Source organism: Myxine glutinosa, chromosome 4 (assembly GCF_964187855.1).
Source record: "Myxine glutinosa chromosome 4, kmMyxGlut1.1, whole genome shotgun sequence".
NCBI classification, from domain to species: domain Eukaryota; kingdom Metazoa; phylum Chordata; class Myxini; order Myxiniformes; family Myxinidae; genus Myxine; species Myxine glutinosa.
The window spans coordinates 176782968-176804713 of NC_136264.1; the positions used below are offsets into that span (position 1 = coordinate 176782968).

Consider the following 21746-nt stretch of genomic DNA (forward strand, 5'->3'; position numbering starts at 1 on the left):
ACAGGAGTTTTTGTGGAGGGTCAGAGGGATGAGAGAGCAGACAGAGTTCAAAAAGATGAAAGGCAGTTAAAAACAAAAAAAACAAACGGAGGCCACCGACGGTGCCGACGATGCGAGAGCAGGAGAACCTTGTGCTTCGGCCTCATCACAGGAAATTCCAAACGTTGAGAGCTTTATATTCCACAGAATCCAGTCTGGTTGTTTTCTTATTCAGATTCAAAACTTCTTTGCCATCCATATGGAGTATATTGTCTTGTAAAACGTCAAATCATTTAAATCTGTTTTGATTTTATTTTCAACTTTTGTTTTTCAACTTTAACAATTATTTCTGATAACAAAATGATTCCATCCTTTGCGAGTTGAAACCTCACCTGTTGCAATCAAACACTTGTCAAAGCCAATGTTTATACCATTAGCCAGCGTCACTTCATTCTTTCGCACATCCAATTGAACAACCTAAGTGGGAGGGAAAAGATTTAAAATTGCGATTAAGAATGATGCTACACCAGAACAGATCGACTTTAAATCCATTACCTGATCATTCCAAAGCAACGTAATAGATTGGTAATTTATTTACAAAAGGAACAGACACTAACATAAATGGACAAATTTACAACCGTAAAATAAATTAACGTCAAATCAGGTGCAAAACTAAGAAGGTACCATGAAGATCTACGGTCCATGCAGGAATTGAAGTGTTGTGCCGGACAGATGGAGAACACACTTGTCACCTCCTCCACCGTGGAGGTGGTTATCTGGACATTATGTCCTGTCTTATTTTATTGTATTATATTGTATTGTATTATATTGTATTGTATTGTATTATATTGTATTATATTATATTATATTGTATTGTATTATATTGTATTGTATTATATTGTATTATATTGTATTGTATTATATTATATGGTGGACAGAGGTTATCTTTTCACCTGTCTATCTGTGAGCACGATATCTCAAAAAGTTACGGACAGATTCGGACGAAACCTCGTGTACATGGGTATGTCACAATGACCAGATTTGATTTTGGTGAACATCCAGATCCGGATACGAGACTTTTTAAAATTTCTTAAGTGAATCTTCACCATTGAAAGATGGGGCCAAAAACAATACATAGCAGGATATTTCAAAAAGTTATGTACGGGTTATGGCAAAACTTGGTGGAGTTGGGTAGGTGACAAGAACAAGCCGATAAGATTTTGGTTCAGATCCCGATCAAACACGTATGGATGGGGTGAACAAGATGGATACAGAAGAAAACTCTAAGAATGGAAAACTGTAAAAATTAGAGAATGAAGGATTTCAGTGGGGTTAACAAGGGTAGAAAAGATCATGGTTTTGGATTGAGGACGATCAGAGATGGTGGGGAACAGCCGTCTTGAAGACCTGGAGGGAAGGATGAGATTGAAGAGAATATGGAAGTTGATTCCACAGGTGGGAAAAAGGAGGAACAAATGAGTGGATGTGAGCAGTGATTCTGGATTCAGGGAGTTTCACCAGGAGGGGGTTGATGGTGGACCATATGAGCCCTGCAGAAGCCTGGGAGGTGTTGGGGGGATAAAGCATGAAAAGAGCAGAGGGTGCAAGACCAGAAAGGAGATGGTAGAACACAGATAGACCACTGACCTGTCTGCCATTGTGAAATATGATAGGCCCATAGAATCAGCTTCATCGCGGGAGATTCCAATAATATGAATGGCCTTCTAGGCATCAAGCTGAGCAAGATGTGAGGCAAGTGAGCCAGCCCAGAGGGGAGGGGAGTACTCCATCAATCTGTGGATGAATGCCTTGGAGGTGGATAGTTCAGGTTTGCCAAGGAAGGACTTTGTATGACAGACGATGCGCAGTCAGTGACTGGCTTTGGAGGCCAATTTTGAAATGTGGTTTTCGCAAGACAGATCGTGGATGATAGTTAGACCCAGCAGTCTGAATGACTGAACCTTTTCAAGAGGATTATTAAGACAGTAAATAGGAGGGTTTGCCAGACGGTCCTTTCGGAGAGAGAATGTGAGAGTGTGAAATTTGTCAGGATTGAAAGACATATTCCAAGTGTTTGACCAGCCTGTGATTTTTTTAAAGGTCTGAAGAGAGGGAAGATGTTGTAGCCTGCCTGTCTTAAGGATAGGGGATGTCACAGCACAGAGATAAAGGGATTTTCGAGAGAGAGTCAGAGAGAGGTGGGCTGTTTACAAGTGAATGTCCAAATAATCATCTTTTTGTGTTTACAAGCACAACGATGTAAAGTATACGACTATGTTTATTAAACATGTTTTTTTTCAACATATTTATTATAATAATAATAATAATAATAATAATAAAGGAGTCTTATATAGCCCCATCAAGCAGAGTAAACTGCCCTCATGGCACTTTGCATTATCATGCGAACGGACACACACCGCACACACACATACAAACATACACACACACAGACACACCCTCACTCTTGCCCTATTTCTCTCCCTCCCCATTCAAAACCCACAGATGTGTACTCCCCCTCCTCCTCCCCTCCCTCCCCCACACATGTACACAGACATACTCTCGATCTCTGTCCCACCTCAAACCAAAGGGAAAACAGGACTTAGACTTTGAAAGACTTGTGAAACAGATAGGTTTCGAGGGAGGTTTTAAAGGCAGGAAGAGAGTCAACATGTCGAACAGAGGAAGGCAAGTCATTCCAGAGCAGAGGTGCAGCAAAGGAAAAGGATTTCTCGCCAAACGACTTGGTGCTGGTGCGCGGCGGCTCTAAGGTCATAGAGTCGTCGCTTGAACGAAGCCGTCGCCGAGGTTCATAGAGAGTGAGCAAATCGGAGAGATAGTGAAGTCCCGTTCCACACAATGATTTATAACATAGTGTGCAAATTTTGTGTTGCACACGAGCAGAGACAGGCAGCCAGTGTAAAGATTCAAGGAGCGGAGTAACATGGTCAGACTTCTTCGCCTTACAGACAAGACGAGCGGCAGAGTTTTGAACCTTTTGTAACTTATCCAAGAGAAACTGAGGGCAGCCAGCATACAAAGAATTACAATAGTCTAGCCTTGAGAGGACAAGGGCACAGACCAGAGTTAGAGCAGCTTGAGGAGTAAGAAAGTGGCGAATGGATGCGATCTTTCGCAGCTGAAAGTATGCTGATTTGCAAGCTTGAAGTACTTGCTTGGAAAATGTCATGTTACAGTCGAAAACCACACCGAGGTTCTTGGCCGATGAAACAAAGTTTACATCGGTTTCACCAACATGAATAGTGGTAGGAAGTGAACATTGTAGAGGACATCTGTGCGATCTTACAATCATGGACTCTGTTTTAGCATCGTTCAGCTGAACGAATGTTATTGTTATCTGAATGTTATTGTTAACTGAATGTTTTTCATTTCATTCATTCATTGAATTCATTCATTTCATTTCAATTCATTCATTGATTCATTCATTCAGTGAATGAATGTTATTCATTCATTCATTGAAAACTGAATGTTATTACACGAAGATACGACGGTCATGTTATCTCCGAAAATCTGGAACATCGGTCGGAGTCATTTTCATTTTCTTCTGCGGGAGCGTTCCGAAAATAAATAGTCTAGTAGGAAGACTAGGTCCCCCTGCACCCCCCGGAGATATACTTCTAATCAGTGTTTCTAGATTGGAAAAAATGTGTAGAAAATGACTAGCTATGGCCCCAAGCTGAAAAAATGTCCCACATACCATTTTTATGCAAATTACTGCTGCAAATTTTATGCAAAATTATGCAAATTTTATGCAAATTTTTGATGAGGAGTAGAGTTGAGGGGTCTTTGAGGGCTTCATCGAGGTGCTCTCGGTTGCAAGACTGGGTCATTCTGAGAAGCACAGCAGGGTCAGAGATCATGATGTTCTCCTCCTCAGTGAATCTCTCCATCAACAGCCTCTCCATTGCCTCACACACTGTTTTGAGGCAAAAGAGGGACTTTGCGTAGGCCTTTCCACTGAGAACACCTTTGAGAGATCCACTTGTTACTAGTTGTGCCTCAAAGAGAATCTCTGCATATCCAGAACCACGCATCTTGTGTCCAGTGAGCATCCCGATGTAGTTCATGGATGTGTGGAAGGGTCCAATCGTTACTACATGACTAGCAAATTCATTTGGCCAGCGCCAGATGATGGGAAGGGCTTTCATGCAGACACCCAGATCAAATGTATTCAGGACCCATCTCTGACCCACCTCAGCAGTTGCTGCCTCGGAACGCTTCAGTAGCTCACGAACAACTGCGTTGTCTGTGATCGGTCTGTGCCTGGTGCCTGCATGGCATGGCAATGGCCTGCAGCCTGTGCCTGGGCTAGGGGGTTTCACCTCTGCAACTGGTTCTCCCCCACCCAGCAAATCAACAGTCGACTACTGCACGCCTATCCACCAACCGATCACAGACAACGCAGTTGTTCGTGAGCTACTGAAGCGTTCCGAGGCAGCAACTGCTGAGGTGGGTCAGAGATGGGTCCTGAATACATTTGATCTGGGTGTCTGCATGAAAGCCCTTCCCATCATCTGGCGCTGGCCAAATGAATTTGCTAGTCATGTAGTAACGATTGGACCCTTCCACACATCCATGAACTACATCGGGATGCTCACTGGACACAAGATGCGTGGTTCTGGATATGCAGAGATTCTCTTTGAGGCACAACTAGTAACAAGTGGATCTCTCAAAGGTGTTCTCAGTGGAAAGGCCTACGCAAAGTCCCTCTTTTGCCTCAAAACAGTGTGTGAGGCAATGGAGAGGCTGTTGATGGAGAGATTCACTGAGGAGGAGAACATCATGATCTCTGACCCTGCTGTGCTTCTCAGAATGACCCAGTCTTGCAACCGAGAGCACCTCGATGAAGCCCTCAAAGACCCCTCAACTCTACTCCTCATCAAAAATTTGCATAAAATTTGCATAATTTTGCATAAAATTTGCAGCAGTAATTTGCATAAAAATGGTATGTGGGACATTTTTTCAGCTTGGGGCCATAGCTAGTCATTTTCTACACATTTTTTCCAATCTAGAAACACTGATTAGAAGTATATCTCCGGGGGGTGCAGGGGGACCTAGTCTTCCTACTAGACTAAAAGAGAGTGGCAATTCTATGTGGGGAAAATTGTATGCTTGGTCAGAGTTGCCCAGATAGCTCAGATGGCAGAGCACTGGTACGGTTCACCAGAGGACCTGGATTCGATTCCTGGTCTGGGCATGTAATTTTCCCCACATATGTCCATTAAATATTGTATCAATAAAATTACAACACTCAGAATGCTATAATAAGTAACCATGTTTGAAGTGTGACATGCTCATTAGACCTTGGCTCCATTAAGTACTGCCACTCCTCCATCCTCAAGGTTAGGCAAGTCCTTGGGCTTGACAAAGTAGGAAGCTGGCTGGAAATAAATACTGCAGTGAGAAAAAATGCAAGCAGAAAAGTGGGGGTTACAAGGCATGTCGAGGGTTTGCGACACGTAGTTTAATTCTTTTATGCATTGCTTAATGTAGCAATGTCTTGCCAGACATAATAAAAATGAAATATATAAATTATTCTGTGCATCTCACATACACACACACACACACACACACACACACACACACACACACACACACACACACACACACACACACACACACACACACACACATATATATATTTCAACATACAGCTATTTGATCTTCATTTCAACAATATTGATAGATAAAGGTGATATAATATAACAAATATCATGAAACATTTGCATTTTGTAGTCCATTGCATCATTTATATAATATATATGAATGATCGTTTTTAAGGCCATTTTCCCCGCTAGAGCGGGGGTTAACCTTGCGGGCCCCATGACAATCATGGTTCCCTGTTTGAGGCAATGTTTTTATGGCCGGATGCCCTTCCTGACACCAACCCTTGGTCACGCTCTTTCGATGCGCAGGGATACGGTGTACCTATTCTAAACCGGGGTACACACCGGGATCATTCATCCCAGCAAGCTGGTACTCAATTTGCCGACCTCGGAAGGATGACAGGCTGAGTCAACCTCCCTGGCGTTAATTCAGCGATCGACCGGGATTCGAACCCAGGATCCTAGGATCCCAAGCCGGCACCCTAACCGCTAAACCAACACCAGGCTCCATTGTACTCCATTGTGCTCCATTTCCACCTGAGCTGGTGCACCATTGTATCATTTAAATAAACATAAATGCAAATTTCGCATGTGGAAAAAGTAAGTACACCCCTACATTTATCACTACTTCAAATACCTAAAATTAGAATCAGGTGCACCAGCTCAGGTGCAAATGATGAGAACATCGTCAGAGAGGATCTTGGAGGAACCTGTCTTATTTAAACCTCAGACATTTCGTTTTGTTTGCTCTTTGTTGTTGAAATGTGCGGCGTCACCATGCCTAGATCAAAAGAGCTCTCTGAGGCCTTCAGAAAGAAGGTTATAGATGCCTACGAATCTGGGAAGGGATTTAAAAAGATCTCCAAACAATTTGACATCAATAATTCGACTGTCCGGTAGATCATCTACAAGTGGAGAAGATTCCAAACAACTGCCAACTTGTTCAGGCCAGGCCGCCCCAGTAAGTTCAGCCCAAGAGCAGACCGCAAGATGCTGAAAGAAGTCTCTAAGAACCCCCAGAATGTCATCACGGGACCTACAGGTAGCTCTTGCCACTGTTGATGTCAAAGTGCACGAGTCTACCATTAGAAAGACGCTGCACAAATTTGATCTACAAGGGAGGTGTGCCAGGAGGAAACCTTTGCGGTCCAGAAAGAACATCAGAGCAAGACTAAAGTTTGCCAATGAACACCTAGGCAAAGATCAGCACTTCTGGAACAATGTACTCTGGACAGATGAGTCAAAGGTAGGGCTAATTGGCCACAGTACCAGAAGACATGTTTGGCGAAAACCAAAGACAGCATTTGACCACAAGAACCTGATACCAACTGTAAAGCATGGTGGTGGAAATATTATGGTTTGGGGCAGCTTTGCTGCATCAGGGCCTGGGCAGCTCACCATCATAGAATCCACTATGAATTCTTCATTGTACCAGAGGGTGCTTGAGGATAATTTGAGGCCATCTGTCGGAAAGTTGAAGCTCAACCGAAGGTGGACCTTGCAACATGACAATGACCCTAAACATATCAGTAAATCCACCAAGGAATGGCTGAAAATAAAGAAATGGAGAGTTCTGGAATGGCCAAGTCAAAGCCCGGATCTAAATCCCATCGAGATGTTGTGGGGGGATTTGAAACGAGCTGAGCATGCAAGAAACCCCTCAAATATCGCACAGCTGAAAGAATTCTGCATGGAGGAGTTTTGCAAAAAATTCTCCCAGTCGATGTCATAGACTGGTAGACAGGTATAAGAAATGCCTACTTGAGGTTGTTTCTGCCAAAGGGGGCAATACCACCTATTAGAGCCAAGGGTGTACTTACTTTTTCCACATGCGAAATTTGCATTTATGTTTATTTAAATTGTTCAATGGACTACAAAATGTAAATGTTTTATGATATTTGTTATATTATATCACCTTTATCTATCAATATTGTTGAAATGAAGATCAAATAGCTGTATGTTGAAATATGTTGAAATAGTCAAAACTTTACATGGGGTGTACTTACTTTTTCACGCGACTGTAGTTACATATATACATATAACATATCTATATATATAAAACACAGTTTGTGTGTGTGTGTGTGTGTGTGTGTGTGTGTGTGTGTGTGTGTGTGTGTGTGTGTGTGTGTGTGTGTGTGTGTGTGTGTGTGTGTGTGTGTAATGTTACCGATAGACTCCTAAACGGAGAGGCTTACGTGCTGGATATTTGGCATAGACATGGCCATTGAGCCTGGGACGAACATGGCCGAACTCAAAATATTTGACGATCCATATTTTTTATTCATATTTACCTCAGCGCATTTCAGCGCACGGAATCAACGGAATCAGAGCAGGTGGGCGCTGATTCGCTCAGAGCGATCACGTGATGACGCTATGACGCTATGAACGCTATGAACGATATGACGCTATGACGCTATGAAAAAAAAAATCGCTATGACGCTATGAAACGCTATGACCGCTATGACAAAAAAAATCGCTATGACGCGATGAAACGCTATGACGCTATGAAAAAAAAAATCGCTATGACGCTATGAAACGCTATGAACGCTATGACGCTATGACACCATGAAAAAAAAAAATCGCTCGCTTTGCCAAGGGGCTCGCCCCCCCCCTCCCCCCCCCCCCCCCGTTCCCCTCTCCCTCCCCTCCCCCGCCCGGCAATGCCGGGTACGTCTGCTAGTATATATATATATATGTATGTATGTATGTATGTATATATATATATGTATATATATATATATAATTATATATATATATATTGTTGCGGAACCCAACGTCGGCCTATGGTTGCCCTTTGAGGGGGGATTAGACCCCTTGTTTATTGCTGACCGACGTGGTCCCTGACGCCGTACCGCGACCTCCGGAAAGGCCGGTGCACAGCCCCGTTCGTACCGCGGACAGATGTTAATTGATTGCCTAGCGGTGTTTAGCAACCGCGGCACGAACTATTACCAAGACTAACCCGATTCATAAACGTTGGCCAAATCGTGCCACAGGTGCCCAATGGAGAAATCACAAAGACGACACGGATGTGAAGAAGAGGAAGACGAAGGCAAAAAGGTTTGAAAATGCTACTATATTTATTCCTACTATTTACAGGACCAAAATAACCAAGGAAGAAGGAAAGATAATAAAATAAAGACAGAAGGAATCAAGGAGACACAGTGCAACGCTAGCTTACCTACAGTCTTAATTATACCCAGGACGAGACACACAAAACGGACGACAATCAAACTCACACGAATGGGGAAATGAAGGCAGGAACGATTCGGTGGAAGGAGAGGAAGGTCCAACGGGAACCGGAGCTGGAGCTTGATCCCGCACGGGACGTCGGGCGGGACCTCGACGGCCACCGATGCCACCGCAATCCGGCTCCCGCGTCGCAGCGGGTCGAAACTGCATGGTCTCAAACCTGGTGGTGCTGGACTCCAAGCTGATGGTGGTGGACTCACACTGATGGTGGTGGACTCTCTCTCTCTCACCTCTTGCGCGTCACGTATATCGTCTTCTCTTGCGCGTCTCCCGCGGGGGCGTCGTGGTGCGGGTTATATAGGCCACGCCCTTCAATCTTCGCGAACCTACTCGACGGTTCTCCCCACGCCCTCTCAAAGCCAAACCCCTCGTTCTGGGTTGGTCGGCAAGGGCTGGCTCACTCCTCCCCTCTATGACGAGGTGGAGACACGCCTTTCTTCTCCGAGCCGACCGCGTGCTCAATGGAGGCAAATGCAGTTGGTAATAAATGCAGTTGGCAATAAAGGCTTTGGGGGAATTTGAAAAAGGGGATCTATCTATTTGAATTCGGTGCAATGGAGTATTAATTAATGGAAGACAAAGCCTTAACCTAATACACAGAATAAGGAAATAACTGCCAACAAGGAGGAAATCTATGATTGGCTAACGTGATTGTATATGACCGAACTAAGGGACGCCCTTTGACCTTTATACACAACAACTGGAGGAAGGAGGGTGATATTTTTTACAACAATACAAAACACAATTCTCATTTCCACAACAATATATATATATATATATATATATATATATATATATATATATATATATATATATATATATATATATATATATATATATTGTTGCGGAGATGAGGACTGTATATTTTTTGATTGTGTGTTGTACTATTATTATTATTGTTTATTCTGCGCCCCCCTACCTCCGGAGCTGTGTAAAGGTGAAAGGGCATCCCATAATTAGTCCACAAGCATACACATCAGCCAAATAATAGAATACCCCTGTTGATAGTTATCTCTTATTCTGTGTTTTAGGGTAAGGCTGTGTCTCCCATTAATTGAAGTACTCCATTGCACCAGTGAAAGAGAATAGATCCCCTTCCCTTCCCATCCCCAAAATCTCCCTTTCCTTCCCATCCCCAAAATCTCCCTTTCCTTCCCATCCCCAAAATCTCCATTCCCTTTTACATCCCCTCTCGTGATTGCCAACCCTCGATTGCCAATTACATCCCCTCTTGTCATTGCTGAGCCCTCGATTCCCAATCACCTCCCCTCCAATAACCGCCATTGACCACGAGGCAGGGTCGGAGAAGAAAGGCGTGTCTCCACCTCGTCATAGAGGGGAGGAGGGGCGTACCCGCCCGTCGTCATCGAGGGGGGAGCCCGAGGGTCGCGCGACCAACCAGGGCCGAGGTGAGCACCCCGATGGGCGTGTCCAAAACGCCGGCGGCGTAATCGCTGGAGGCGCTATAAAAGGCGCGAACGGAAGTGAGTAGTGAGTTGGTCTGAGTTGGTTGAGAGTCGGTCGTCAAGTGGAGAGTGGTGAAGAGTCAGTCAGTAGAGGTGGTGGTCAAGTGGTTGCGTTGGTTGCGGTGAGGAGTCGGTGGTAAAGAGTGAGGGACCAAGAAAGAGTTGAGGGTGTGGACCAACGAGTCAGACAAGTCCTGGGAACGCAGCGGAGGCCGCCGCAGCAAGAACACCCAACAGCCAAAGGGGGCCTGAACGGCGGTTTGGAGCAGGACCGTAAAGGAACGGCGGCTGCTAAACGCGCCGGTTGAGCTGCAGGACCCCCTTGGACCTTTCCTCTCCCTCCAGCCATCCACCTCCTGCCTTTCCACCCTTCTTGTATACGTGAGTTCGTTTTGTTTGTTCTGTCCCTGGGTATTTAATTAAGTCTGTAGGTAAGCTAAAATTTGCACTGTGTCACCTGCGTCTTATGTGTTGTAAATAAACCTTGATTGCTCCTTTTTGCTTGTGTAAATAATAAATCCAATTACTCTTCTGTCCATCTATTCGTTTTATTCCTTTTCCTCTTTGCATTCGTCGTTTTCGTCTTTTCCCCTCATTGAGCAGCTGCGGTGCGATCCGGCCAAAGTTCTGGGTGAATCGGGTGAGTCAGGGATCCTGTTAGGTCGCGGTAATACACCACCGCTCGGTCATCATAACATCTGTCCGCGATCTGTAACAATATATATATATATTATATATATATATATATATACAGTGAAACCTTGACTTACGAGTGCACCAACTTACGAGTTTTCCGAGATACGAGCCGTCGCTCGGGCGGTTTATTGCTTTGAGATGCGAGCCGAGATCTGAGTTACGAGCTTACGCCACCCGCCACCAGGTGGGTTCCGGTCACGTGGTTATCTTGCCGTGCAAGCATATCTGCCGTATATCGCTGCTGTTTTGTTTTCGCATGTTGGTTATTTTGGAGCTTACGCCACCCGCCACCAGGTGGGTTCCGGTCACGTGGTTATCTTGCCGTGCAAGCATATCTGCCGTATATCGCTGCTGTTTTGTTTTCGCATTTTGGTTATTTTGGAGCTTACGCCACCCGCCACCAGGTGGGTTCCGGTCACGTGGTTATCTTGCCGTGCAAGCATATCTGCCGTATATCGCTGCTGTTTTGTTTTCGCATTTTGGTTATTTTGGAGCTTACGCCACCCGCCACCAGGTGGGTTCCGGTCACGTGGTTATCTTGCCGTGCAAGCATCTCTGCCGTATATCGCTGCTGTTTTGTTTTCGCATGTTGGTTATTTTGGAGCTTACGCCACCCGCCACCAGGTGGGTTCCGGTCACGTGGTTATCTTGCCGTGCAAGCATATCTGCCGTATATCGCTGCTGTTTTGTTTTCGCATTTTGGTTATTTTGGAAAATTTCTTAGTTTTAACCATGGGTCCTAAGTAATTGAGTGCCAAGGGCAGTACTGAGAAGAAGAAGAGGATGATGTGCTTGGATATAAAACACGCAATCGTCGAAAAACATGAGCGAGGTGTGCGTGTTGTCGACTTGGTGAGGCAGATGTGAAGGCAACTGAAGATTTTATTATAACTTTTGCCGAACTGATAGAAGCCGAACGATACATCCCCCAGCAAATCTTCAACTGTGACGAGACAGGGCTCTTCTGGAAAAAGATGCCGAGGAGGACGTATATAACGGCAGAGGAGAAGAGCATGCCAGGCCACAACTTGTTCAGAGTGCCGGCGATAGCTCGCCTTCTCTTTGTGGAAGACACGGTGAGATCCTTAACATCCAACAACTAATGGGACGCAAACGGGGCGCCCAGTTTAGCGGTACACACATTGATGAATCACCCTGCCTGTGAAACACCGACATGACAGGTTATAGCTGGGTCGGGATTCAAACCCAGGCTGGACAGTTTAGAGTCAAGTGTGCGTACCTCCAGTCCAGGCCATCCTGCCAACTTGTATGCTGCATACAGGTGAAATATAAAGCGCGAGATATTTTTATATATACTGCATATTTAAAAAAAAATTGGTGTGGTTTTTGGCGGGCTGGAACGGATTAATAGCATTTCAATGGGGAAATTTAATTTGAGAAACGAGCAAATTGAGTTACGAGCTCGGTCACAGAACGAATTAAACTCGTAAGTCAAGGTTCCACTGTATATATATATATATATATATATATATACTCTAACACACACACACACACACACACACACACACACACACACACACACACACACACACACACACACACACACACACACACACACATTATTCCCTCTCATATATACATACTTTATATATACTTTATTCGTTATTCCATCTTCAAACCAAAACTTTCTTCTCTCAATGCAAGAAAGTACACTCATCTGTTTGTTTGTTTTTTTAACTGACCAGCTTCCTTATTGTTTGAGAAAAATCAAAGAAGAATGAAAATGGGGCAAGCTGACATACATTGCCAATTACACCTTCTCCTCAACCATCCACACCAATAAAACCATCAAGGAATCCTGCAATCTAAAATACTTTGCAACCCCACTAAAAACATTACACCACCTGCGCTCTTTGCCATTCCACTGCTTGAAGCGAAGAGTCTCCTCAGCCTCAACATCATCTGAAAACCAGAGCTCTTTGGAGAGAGGAGGTCGCATATATGGCAACGAATTGTCTTCAGTCACTATGAGAACCTAGCAATACACAATTATACAAACAGGTAATTAAAAAACACATGCAATATTTAGGCAAGCCACACAATTCTTTCAATACCAGAAGAACAAAATGTGAACAAAAGCTTCCTGAAATGTACACAGATTCTCATCTGATTTCAAACTGGGGAACAATTCTTCAAGGAGTATCACAGGGCCATAACAGCAGTTGCAGATGAGGATTGGCCATAATGACGCAAGGTGGTCAATTTAGCTCCACAAGTAATGCAAACCTTGGAGCCTGGTTCCTTAGCTCGGATTGCACGTGCAGCTGCAAAAGAAGCCGTGCCACCTCCAATGAGCAGGTAGGGGGTGTGTTCAGGTACATCTTCACGGAGTATGACAGGTGCTACTGCCGGCTGGGCTAGGGAAGAGAAAAATCGTGGATGATCTTGCATACAAAAAGAAGAAGAATAGTTCAGAAGCAAACATAGTTTAATGTATAAAGCATGAAGAAGCACTTGAAATTGTCATTTGTCACCAGATGATTCAAAATGGAAGAATTAATTAGCTTTTAAAGGAGATCTGGTGAAATCAGTAACCGAAACTCTCTCACAATTAAGGCAATTCTTGTGCTGCTGACATTTCCATTCTTTCTTCCTGGACCAATAACATTTCTCAGCCTTTTTAATCAATACTCTCAAATATTTTGAATCAATACTTTGATCAAATTGCCAGTTCTTCAACTGGTTTACAGAAAATTAATCCCACATGAAATAAGTTGTCCATTTATTCCTGATGTGCCCATGTAAACATTATTTGGCATAACAAAAGGAATTTATATTCATGTAGAATCTTCCCATCCTTGTGGAATAATGTCCTGTTTTCCGATTCCAAAAAATTGGAATAATTCTGACCAATCTCATTATTTTTATCAATACAATCTCGTCCACCTCTTACCCCCTCTTTCCTTCCCACACCCATTATTTGTCCAAGTCTCTCTTATCCTTAAACCCCTGATGTTGGTGTTCCCCCCTCTATCTGCTGTTCCTTTTGTTCTGTGGCATCCATATTCCATGTTCCATCTTCTGGAGGAGCCTTGATTTGGTATACAATATATATATATATATATCAGTCACTATGCGACCTTCATATCATCAGTGGAGAACCGCCAGCAAGGTGTCCCATACAGCTGCTGCTGCACTTGCTGGGAGCGATACGCACCGCCTGCCACGCGGTGACGTTATCTCTGGTATCCACTCATCATATGGAGTCGACCTGGTTGCGGTTGGGAGTTACTAATAATGGTATCTGTAATCTGGTTCTCCAACCTAATGAGCGGACAACATGACGTCATCGCCATGCACGTCCGCCTTCCCTGCAAAGTTCCAGAGGAACCATCTAGCAGTGCGTCATTACGGATTATAAATACAGATACTGTCACAAGTGCATGCAAAACTCACAGTTACCGACCTGGTTTCGCCCTTGTTGGGGCTTCATCAGGGCAACGCAGTGAGGCTTTCCATACACTTGTAACTCTGTGACCCTTTCGGTTTTTATATCAGTCACTACGCGACCTACGACATAGTCACAACATGACGTCATGTTGTCCGCTCATTAGGTTGGAGAACCAGATTACAGATACCATTATTAGTAACTCCCAACCGCAACGAGGTCGACTCCATATGATGAGTGGATACCAGAGATAACGTCACCGCGTGGCAGGCGGTGCGTATCGCTCCCAGCAAGTGCAGCAGCAGCTGTATGGGACACCTTGCTGGCGGTTCTCCACTGATGATATGAAGGTCGCATAGTGACTGATATAAAAACCGAAAGGGTCACAGAGTTACAAGTGTATGGAAAGCCTCACTGCGTTGCCCTGATGAAGCCCCAACAAGGGCGAAACCAGGTCGGTAACTGTGAGTTTTGCATGCACTTGTGACAGTATCTGTATTTATAATCCGTAATGACGCACTGCTAGATGGTTCCTCTGGAACTTTGCAGGCAAGGCGGACGTGCATGGCGATGACGTCATGTTGTCCGCTCATTAGGTTGGAGAACCAGATTACAGATACCATTAATATATATATATATATATATATATATATATATATATATATATATATATATATATATATATATATATATATATATATATATATATATATATCTGTGCAGTGTCTGTGTTGTGTTTTCCTGTGTTGTGTTGTTGTCCTGTGTTGTCACTGAACTACTTTCTCAAACTTTTGTGAAATCGTACCAAACTTCTGGTATGCACATATCTCTCCCATCGGTATGTCCTAAGGGTATTTTTTTTGAAAAATGTTTTTTTTTTTTTTTTGGAATTTCTTTTGGGGAATAATTTTTTTTTCAACTTAAGTTTTCAACTTCAATTGTTTATAAAATGTGATATCACGTGTATTACAAATACATTTGAATATTGAATATTTTGAATTCTTGTTTGAATTATGATTGGTTTAAACCATGACAAAATGGCAACTTCAATACAGTCATTTATCTTTACATCTACACATTTGGGCAGTGTCTGTGTTGTCACTTAACGACTCCCTCAAACTTTTGTTTCCGTGGTTGTGAAGTGTTTTTAATAACGTTGTGGTAGTTTTGAATCACGTGGTGGTGAGCTATTTTGAATTATGTGGTGGTGAGGTGTTTTTAAATGATGTGGTGGTGAGGTGTTTTTAAATCACATGGTGGTGAGGTGTTTTTAAATCACATGGTGGTGAGGTGTTTTTAAATCACATGGTGGTGAGGTTTTGAATTACGTGGTGGTGAGGTATTTATAATTACGTGGTGGTGAGGTGTTTTTAATTATGTGGTGATGAGGTATTTTGAATTACTTGGTGGTGAGGTGTTTTTAAATGACGTGGTGGTGAGATGTTTTTAATTTTGTGGCTGTGATGTGTTTTTATTACGTGTTTTATGGCTGAGGTGTTTTTATTACGTGTTTTATGGCTGTGAAGTGTTTTTATTACGTGTTTTATGGCTGTGAGGTGTTTTTATTACGTGTTTTATGGCTGTGAGGTGTTTTTATAACGTGTTTTATGGCTGTGAGGTGTTTTTATTTCGTGTTTTATGGCTGAGGTGTTTTTATTACGTGTTTTATGGCTGTGAGGTGTTTTTATTACGTGTTTTATGGCTGAGGTGTTTTTATTACGTGTTTTATGGCTGTGAGGTGTTTTTATTACGTGTTTTATGGCTGTGAGGTGTTTTTATTACGTGTTTTATGGCTGTGAGGTGTTTTTATTACGTGTTTTATGGCTGTGAGGTGTTTTTATTACGTGTTTTATGGCTGTGAGGTGTTTTTATAACGTGTTTTATGGCTGTGAGGTGTTTTTATTTCGTGTTTTATGGCTGAGGTGTTTTTATTACGTGTTTTATGGCTGTGAGGTGTTTTTACTTCGTGTTTTATGGCTGTGAGGTGTTTTTATTACGTGTTTTATGGCTGTGAGGTGTTTTTATTACGTGTTTTATGGCTGTGAGGTGTTTTTATTACGTGTTTTATGGCTGTGAGGTGTTTTTATAACGTGTTTTATGGCTGTGAGGTGTTTTTATAACGTGTTTTATGGCTGTGAGGTGTTTTCAATTTCGTGGTGGTGAGGTGTTTTTATTACATGTTTTATGGCTGTGAGGTGTTTTAAATTACTTGGTGGTGAGGTGTTTTGAATTACGTGGTGGTGAGGTGTTTTAAATTACTTGGTGGTGAGGTATTTTGAATTACGTGGTGGTGAGTTGTTTTAAATTACTTGGTGGTGAGGTGTTAGGGTTAGGGTTAGGGTTAGGGTTGTTAGGGTTTTTAAATAACACCTCACCCCCAGTCAGTCCGTAAAGACTTGAAACTTGTTCTCCGAAACCGCTGATGGGATTGCGACCAAATTTGGCACAAATGATATTTGTTGTGTTGTGACTAAAGTTTGTTCACGGCATTAAAAACAATCGGGGTATAAGGAAGGGGGTCTACCAGGGGTCAAAGTGGATCCAGGTTTGAACCCCCAAAATAGGGATTTGCTTTTTCCTCTGAAACTACACACACTATTTCGATGAAGCTTGACCACAACCTTCACCATCCATGATGTACCAAAGTTTGTTCACAGCATTAAAAAAAAAATGCCCCTTTGGGGGTCTACAGGGGGGTCAAAGTGGGTCCAGGTTTGAACCCCCAAAATAGATATTTGCCTTCTTCTCTGAAACTATACACAATTTCGATGAAACTTGACCATAACCTTCACCACCCGTAATGTACCAAAGTTTGTTCACGGCATTTAAAAAATCTGCCCTTTTGGGTATCTACGGGGTGGGGGGTGGGGAGGGGGGGGTTTGCCCCACAAAATAGGTATTTGCTTTCTTCTCAGAAACTACACATGCAATTCTGATGAAATTTGACCACTACCTTAATCACCCCTGTTGTACCAAAGTTTGCAAAAAATCGAGGTCTAAGGTGGTCTATGAGGGGGGTGGGGGGCTTTCCCCCCAAAATAGGTATTTGCTTTTTTCTCAGAACCTAAACACACAATTTTGCTGAAACTTCACCACAACCTTCATCATCCATGATGTACCAATGTTTGTTCAAGGCATTGGAAAAATTGGGGTCTGAGGGGTGGGAGGGGGTGGAGGGGTTGCTCCCCAAAATAGGTATTTTTTTGTTTGATTGTTTAAAGTCTTATGATTATGTCAGTATGATTCTACATGCTGCCCTGTCTTCTAGCAGCCATTGAAGTTGGTTTAAAATACCTTTAGTCAGTGCAGTATACTGTTTATTCTACCAGGTGAGTGCCAGGGGTATTGCCTCTGTTTTCTTTGAAGTTTTCATTTCTACAAAATAATCTCCTCTCTGATCAATAATAAGTGATATTTGTAATGCAAGGTCAACCAGTGACTAACTTGCCGAGGTATACATGTTTCGTCCTCGGCAAATGACTTTTAGGGAAAGCTGAATTTTCATCGACATATCTAACGCCTTTAGATATGTCGAAAAAATTGTTGAACTAAACTTTCAAAGTATGGAATGCATCCTGGTAATTTATTGGGTTGGATTTATTTTCCCTTTCATGAGCCTGGCTCATGAAAGATCAAGGTGGAACTGACAGTGGGACAAACATAAAGAGAGATCATTGGGGGTGGAGAGGGATGACTCGAGATAGCGGTGCACTGCTTGCTTGAAGTGCTGGAGGGATGAGTGAGACAGAACAGTGTCTGGAAAGTGATTCCAGAGATGGGAGAAGTGAAGAATAAAAAAGGTGACATGTACAGTCGCCCTGGATTTTATAAATTTAAACAGGATGGGGTTACTGTAAGAACATATGCATCCTGGAGTAAATAGAGAGGATTAGAAGACTGAGAGCAGAGGGAGCAATATTGGAAACTAGACGGGACAAAAACAAAAAGACCACTGAACTGCCTGTGATGCAAGAGCAAGAGACCTTGTGTTTCAGCATCATCGCAAAATCATTCTTAATAACCACTCAATAGGGGGCAGGGGAGAAGAAGAGCCTGTCATCATTTACTTTGCTGTGTACAGTGCCAGGCTACTGTACTTATTGCATCGCTTGTACTTTGACCTTTAAACAACAACAACAACAACAACAACAACAACATGCATTTTAAGGCCATTTTCCCTGTGAGAGCAGGGGTTAGCCTTGTGGTCCCCATGACAATCTTATCCATCTTGCCCTATTTTCTGCATCTCTCCTTGTTAACCCCCTTGCCCGCATTTCTTCTCCCACAATCTTTGGCCAAGTCTTTCTCGGTCTTCCCCGTCCTCTACTTCCTTCTACATTCATTTCCATCACTCTTCTCAAACAGTCACTTTCATCCTTCTTCAACACATGACCAAGCCATCTCAACCTGTTCCTCTTCACAACATCAATCACAGGCTCTATTCCCATCATCTTTCGCAATTCATCATTTGTCTTCCTCTCTCTCAACGATACTCCACACATCCATCGAACCATTCGCATTTCCACCCTTTCCAACCTTCGTTGCTGCTCTACGTTCATTACCCATGTCTCGCTCCCATAAATCATAACACTTCTCACACATGCAGCATACACCTTTCCCTTCAGCTTCAACGACACTCCCCTCCTCATGAGCACGCCACTCAGTTCCCGAAACTTCTTCCATGCACATCTCACTCTAGTAACCATTGCCGAGTCTGATCCACCTTCTCCATTCAGCATGTCTCCGAGGTAGCAAAATGTTTTCACACCTTCCAGTTTCACGCCGTCTCCAAGATCCAACTCAACATTTCCTCCATCTGCAGCTCCCTCTGTGCACACCTTACATTTGAATGTAGCTGCCACACTGGTTAATGACCCTCTCAGACCACTACATTTTTGATGAACCCACTCAGCGCACATTGTACATTGAATGGAGTTCACTCCGACACCCTTCCTGCACACAGCACAGGGCCACTTCCCAGTTCTTTCCACCTCACCACATGCTTTACCACTTGCCATCACCTTCGTCTTTCCGATATTCACCTTCAGACCTTTTGTCTCCATACATTCCTTCCACTTGTTCATCTTTTCCTTCAGTCCATCCATACTTTCCGCAATAAACACCAGATCATCTGCATACAACAACTCCCACGGTAAACCCTCCTTTACGTTCTGAGCCAGCACCTCCATCACAGCTACAAATAGTAGTGGACTTAGTACTGACCCCTGATGCACTCCCACCTTCACCTCAAACTCACCACTGTTCCCGTCCTTCGTCCTTACAGCTGTGCGCGCTCTTTTGTACATTGCCATCACTACTCTGATCAACCATTCCTCCACTCCTAACTTCCTCATTGCCCATGTAAATACTTTGCATGGAACCCTATCGAATGCTTTCTCCAGATCAACAAACCCAAGAAACAACTTCTTCCTCTTCTCCATGTACTTCTCCTGCAACTGCCTCACAATAAAAAGCGCGTCTGTCGTTCCTCTTCCTGGCATAAATCCAAACTGCATTTCGTCGATCTTCACTTTCTTCCTTATCCTCCTCTCCAACACCCTTTCCAATACCTTCATTCCATGCTCCAATAACTTTATCGCTCGGTACGATCCACACTCTAGAGGGTCACCTTTCCGGTTTCCCCTTGTATAGAGGGATGAGGGTACTCAGTTCCCAATCCAATGGAATGCGGCCTTCTTTCACCGCCAGATTACAGATCTCTGTCATTCTCTTCACACCCCCAACTTCCTGCTGCCTTCAACATATCTCCCACAACTCCCATCGGCCATCCCGCTTTTCTCCTCTTCATTGCTTTTATCGCTTCCTCAACTTCCTTCTCAGTTATCTTCTCTGCCGGTCCTAAAACTGGGTTACTCTCTATGTTGCCATCCCATTCATTCTCTGTATTCAACAGCATTTCCATATATCTTTTCCATCTTCCTTTAATTCCATCTGGGTCCACAACGATTTGTCCCACTTCATCCTTCAAGCAACTCACCCCCATCACATCACACCTCTCTTTCGCGATCTGCTTTGCAATCCTGAATACTGCTCTCTGACCCTCTTCCGAATCCAAGCGTTCTCCGAACATTTTCCTACATGCCTCCTGCGCCTTTGCTACCTCTTTCTTGGCAGCCTTCTTACTTTCATGCTCTGCTGTTTCTGCTCCCGTACCCTTCGCATTCTGCCACTCCTTGAACTTCTTCCTCTTCTCGTCAATCCTCTTTCCAACTTCATCATCCCACCACCATGTTTCCGAGTGCCTCAGTAGTCCTTTTGCCCATCCACATACCTCACCAACGGCTCCCAACAGACTAGCTTTCATTGACATCCAACCACTTTCAAGCTCAACCACATCATCCTCTACCCTACTCAGCCTCTCTTTTAATGCCTCCCTTACTGTCACCGCTTTCAACCTCCACACCTTCATTCTCGGTTGGTACTTCACCCGCCGAGCTCTCCTCGCACCTTTCACCCTTATGTCGCAGACAACCAAGTGGTGTTGTGAAACAGCCTCCTCCCCCGGGATCACCTTTGTGTCCCGGAGGTGCCCCCTATCTCGCCTACGCACCATCAGGTAGTCAACGGTTGTCGTCGACCCACCTGACGTGTATGTAACAAGCTTATTATCCTCTTTCTGGAACTGAGTATTACAAATGAACAAATCAGCTCCATCAGCAAACTCCAAAATCGTTTCACCTTCTCCATTTCTCACATCATATCCATAACCCCCATGAACTCCCTCAAAACCATCCATACTCCTTCCCACATGTCCATTTAAGTCTCCTCCGACCACAACAACTTCCTCATCTTTCACGTTTTCCATCAGCTTCTCTATCGCACACCATAACCTGTCCTTCTCTTCATCGCTCCGACCAGCCTGCGGAGCATATCCCGAGATGACGTTCACCAAGAGCTTTCCAATCATCATTTTCACCATCATCAACCTATCACTCACTCTCGTCACACTCACCACACTGTCTACAAACTCCTCAGAAAACAGGACACCAACACCATTCACACCCTCCAAGCACCCTTGCCACACAAACTTGTATTTCTGTCCCTGCCTACCCTTCACCATTCTCACACCACTTCCCTTCCATCTCGTCTCTTGCACACAACATATGTCCACTCTTCTTCTGACCAATACTTCCACCACTTCTCCTGATCTCCCTGTCATTGTCCCTACATTCCATGTCCCAAACCTCAGAAACCGATTTCCACTTCGGGCTGTACCCTGCCCATATGTAGTTGTAATTGTCATGGTTCTCTTTTTGAGGCAATGTTTTTATGGCCGGATGCCCTTCCTGACGCCAACCC

General features: G+C 43.7%; 1 protein-coding gene across 1 annotated transcript in view; it reads right to left on the reverse strand.

Annotated features, from left to right (window-relative positions):
• AIFM1 (apoptosis inducing factor mitochondria associated 1) overlaps positions 1–21746 on the reverse strand; it is a 94421-nt gene that overhangs the window by 48666 nt on the left and 24009 nt on the right. The window contains exons 4-7 of the mRNA XM_068114000.2: positions 13265–13395; positions 12883–13013; positions 5301–5391; positions 372–456 (exon numbers count right to left, since the gene is read on the reverse strand). Coding sequence (XP_067970101.2) covers positions 372–456; positions 5301–5391; positions 12883–13013; positions 13265–13395 — 438 coding nt within the window. The remainder of the gene's footprint in view (positions 1–371; positions 457–5300; positions 5392–12882; positions 13014–13264; positions 13396–21746) is intronic.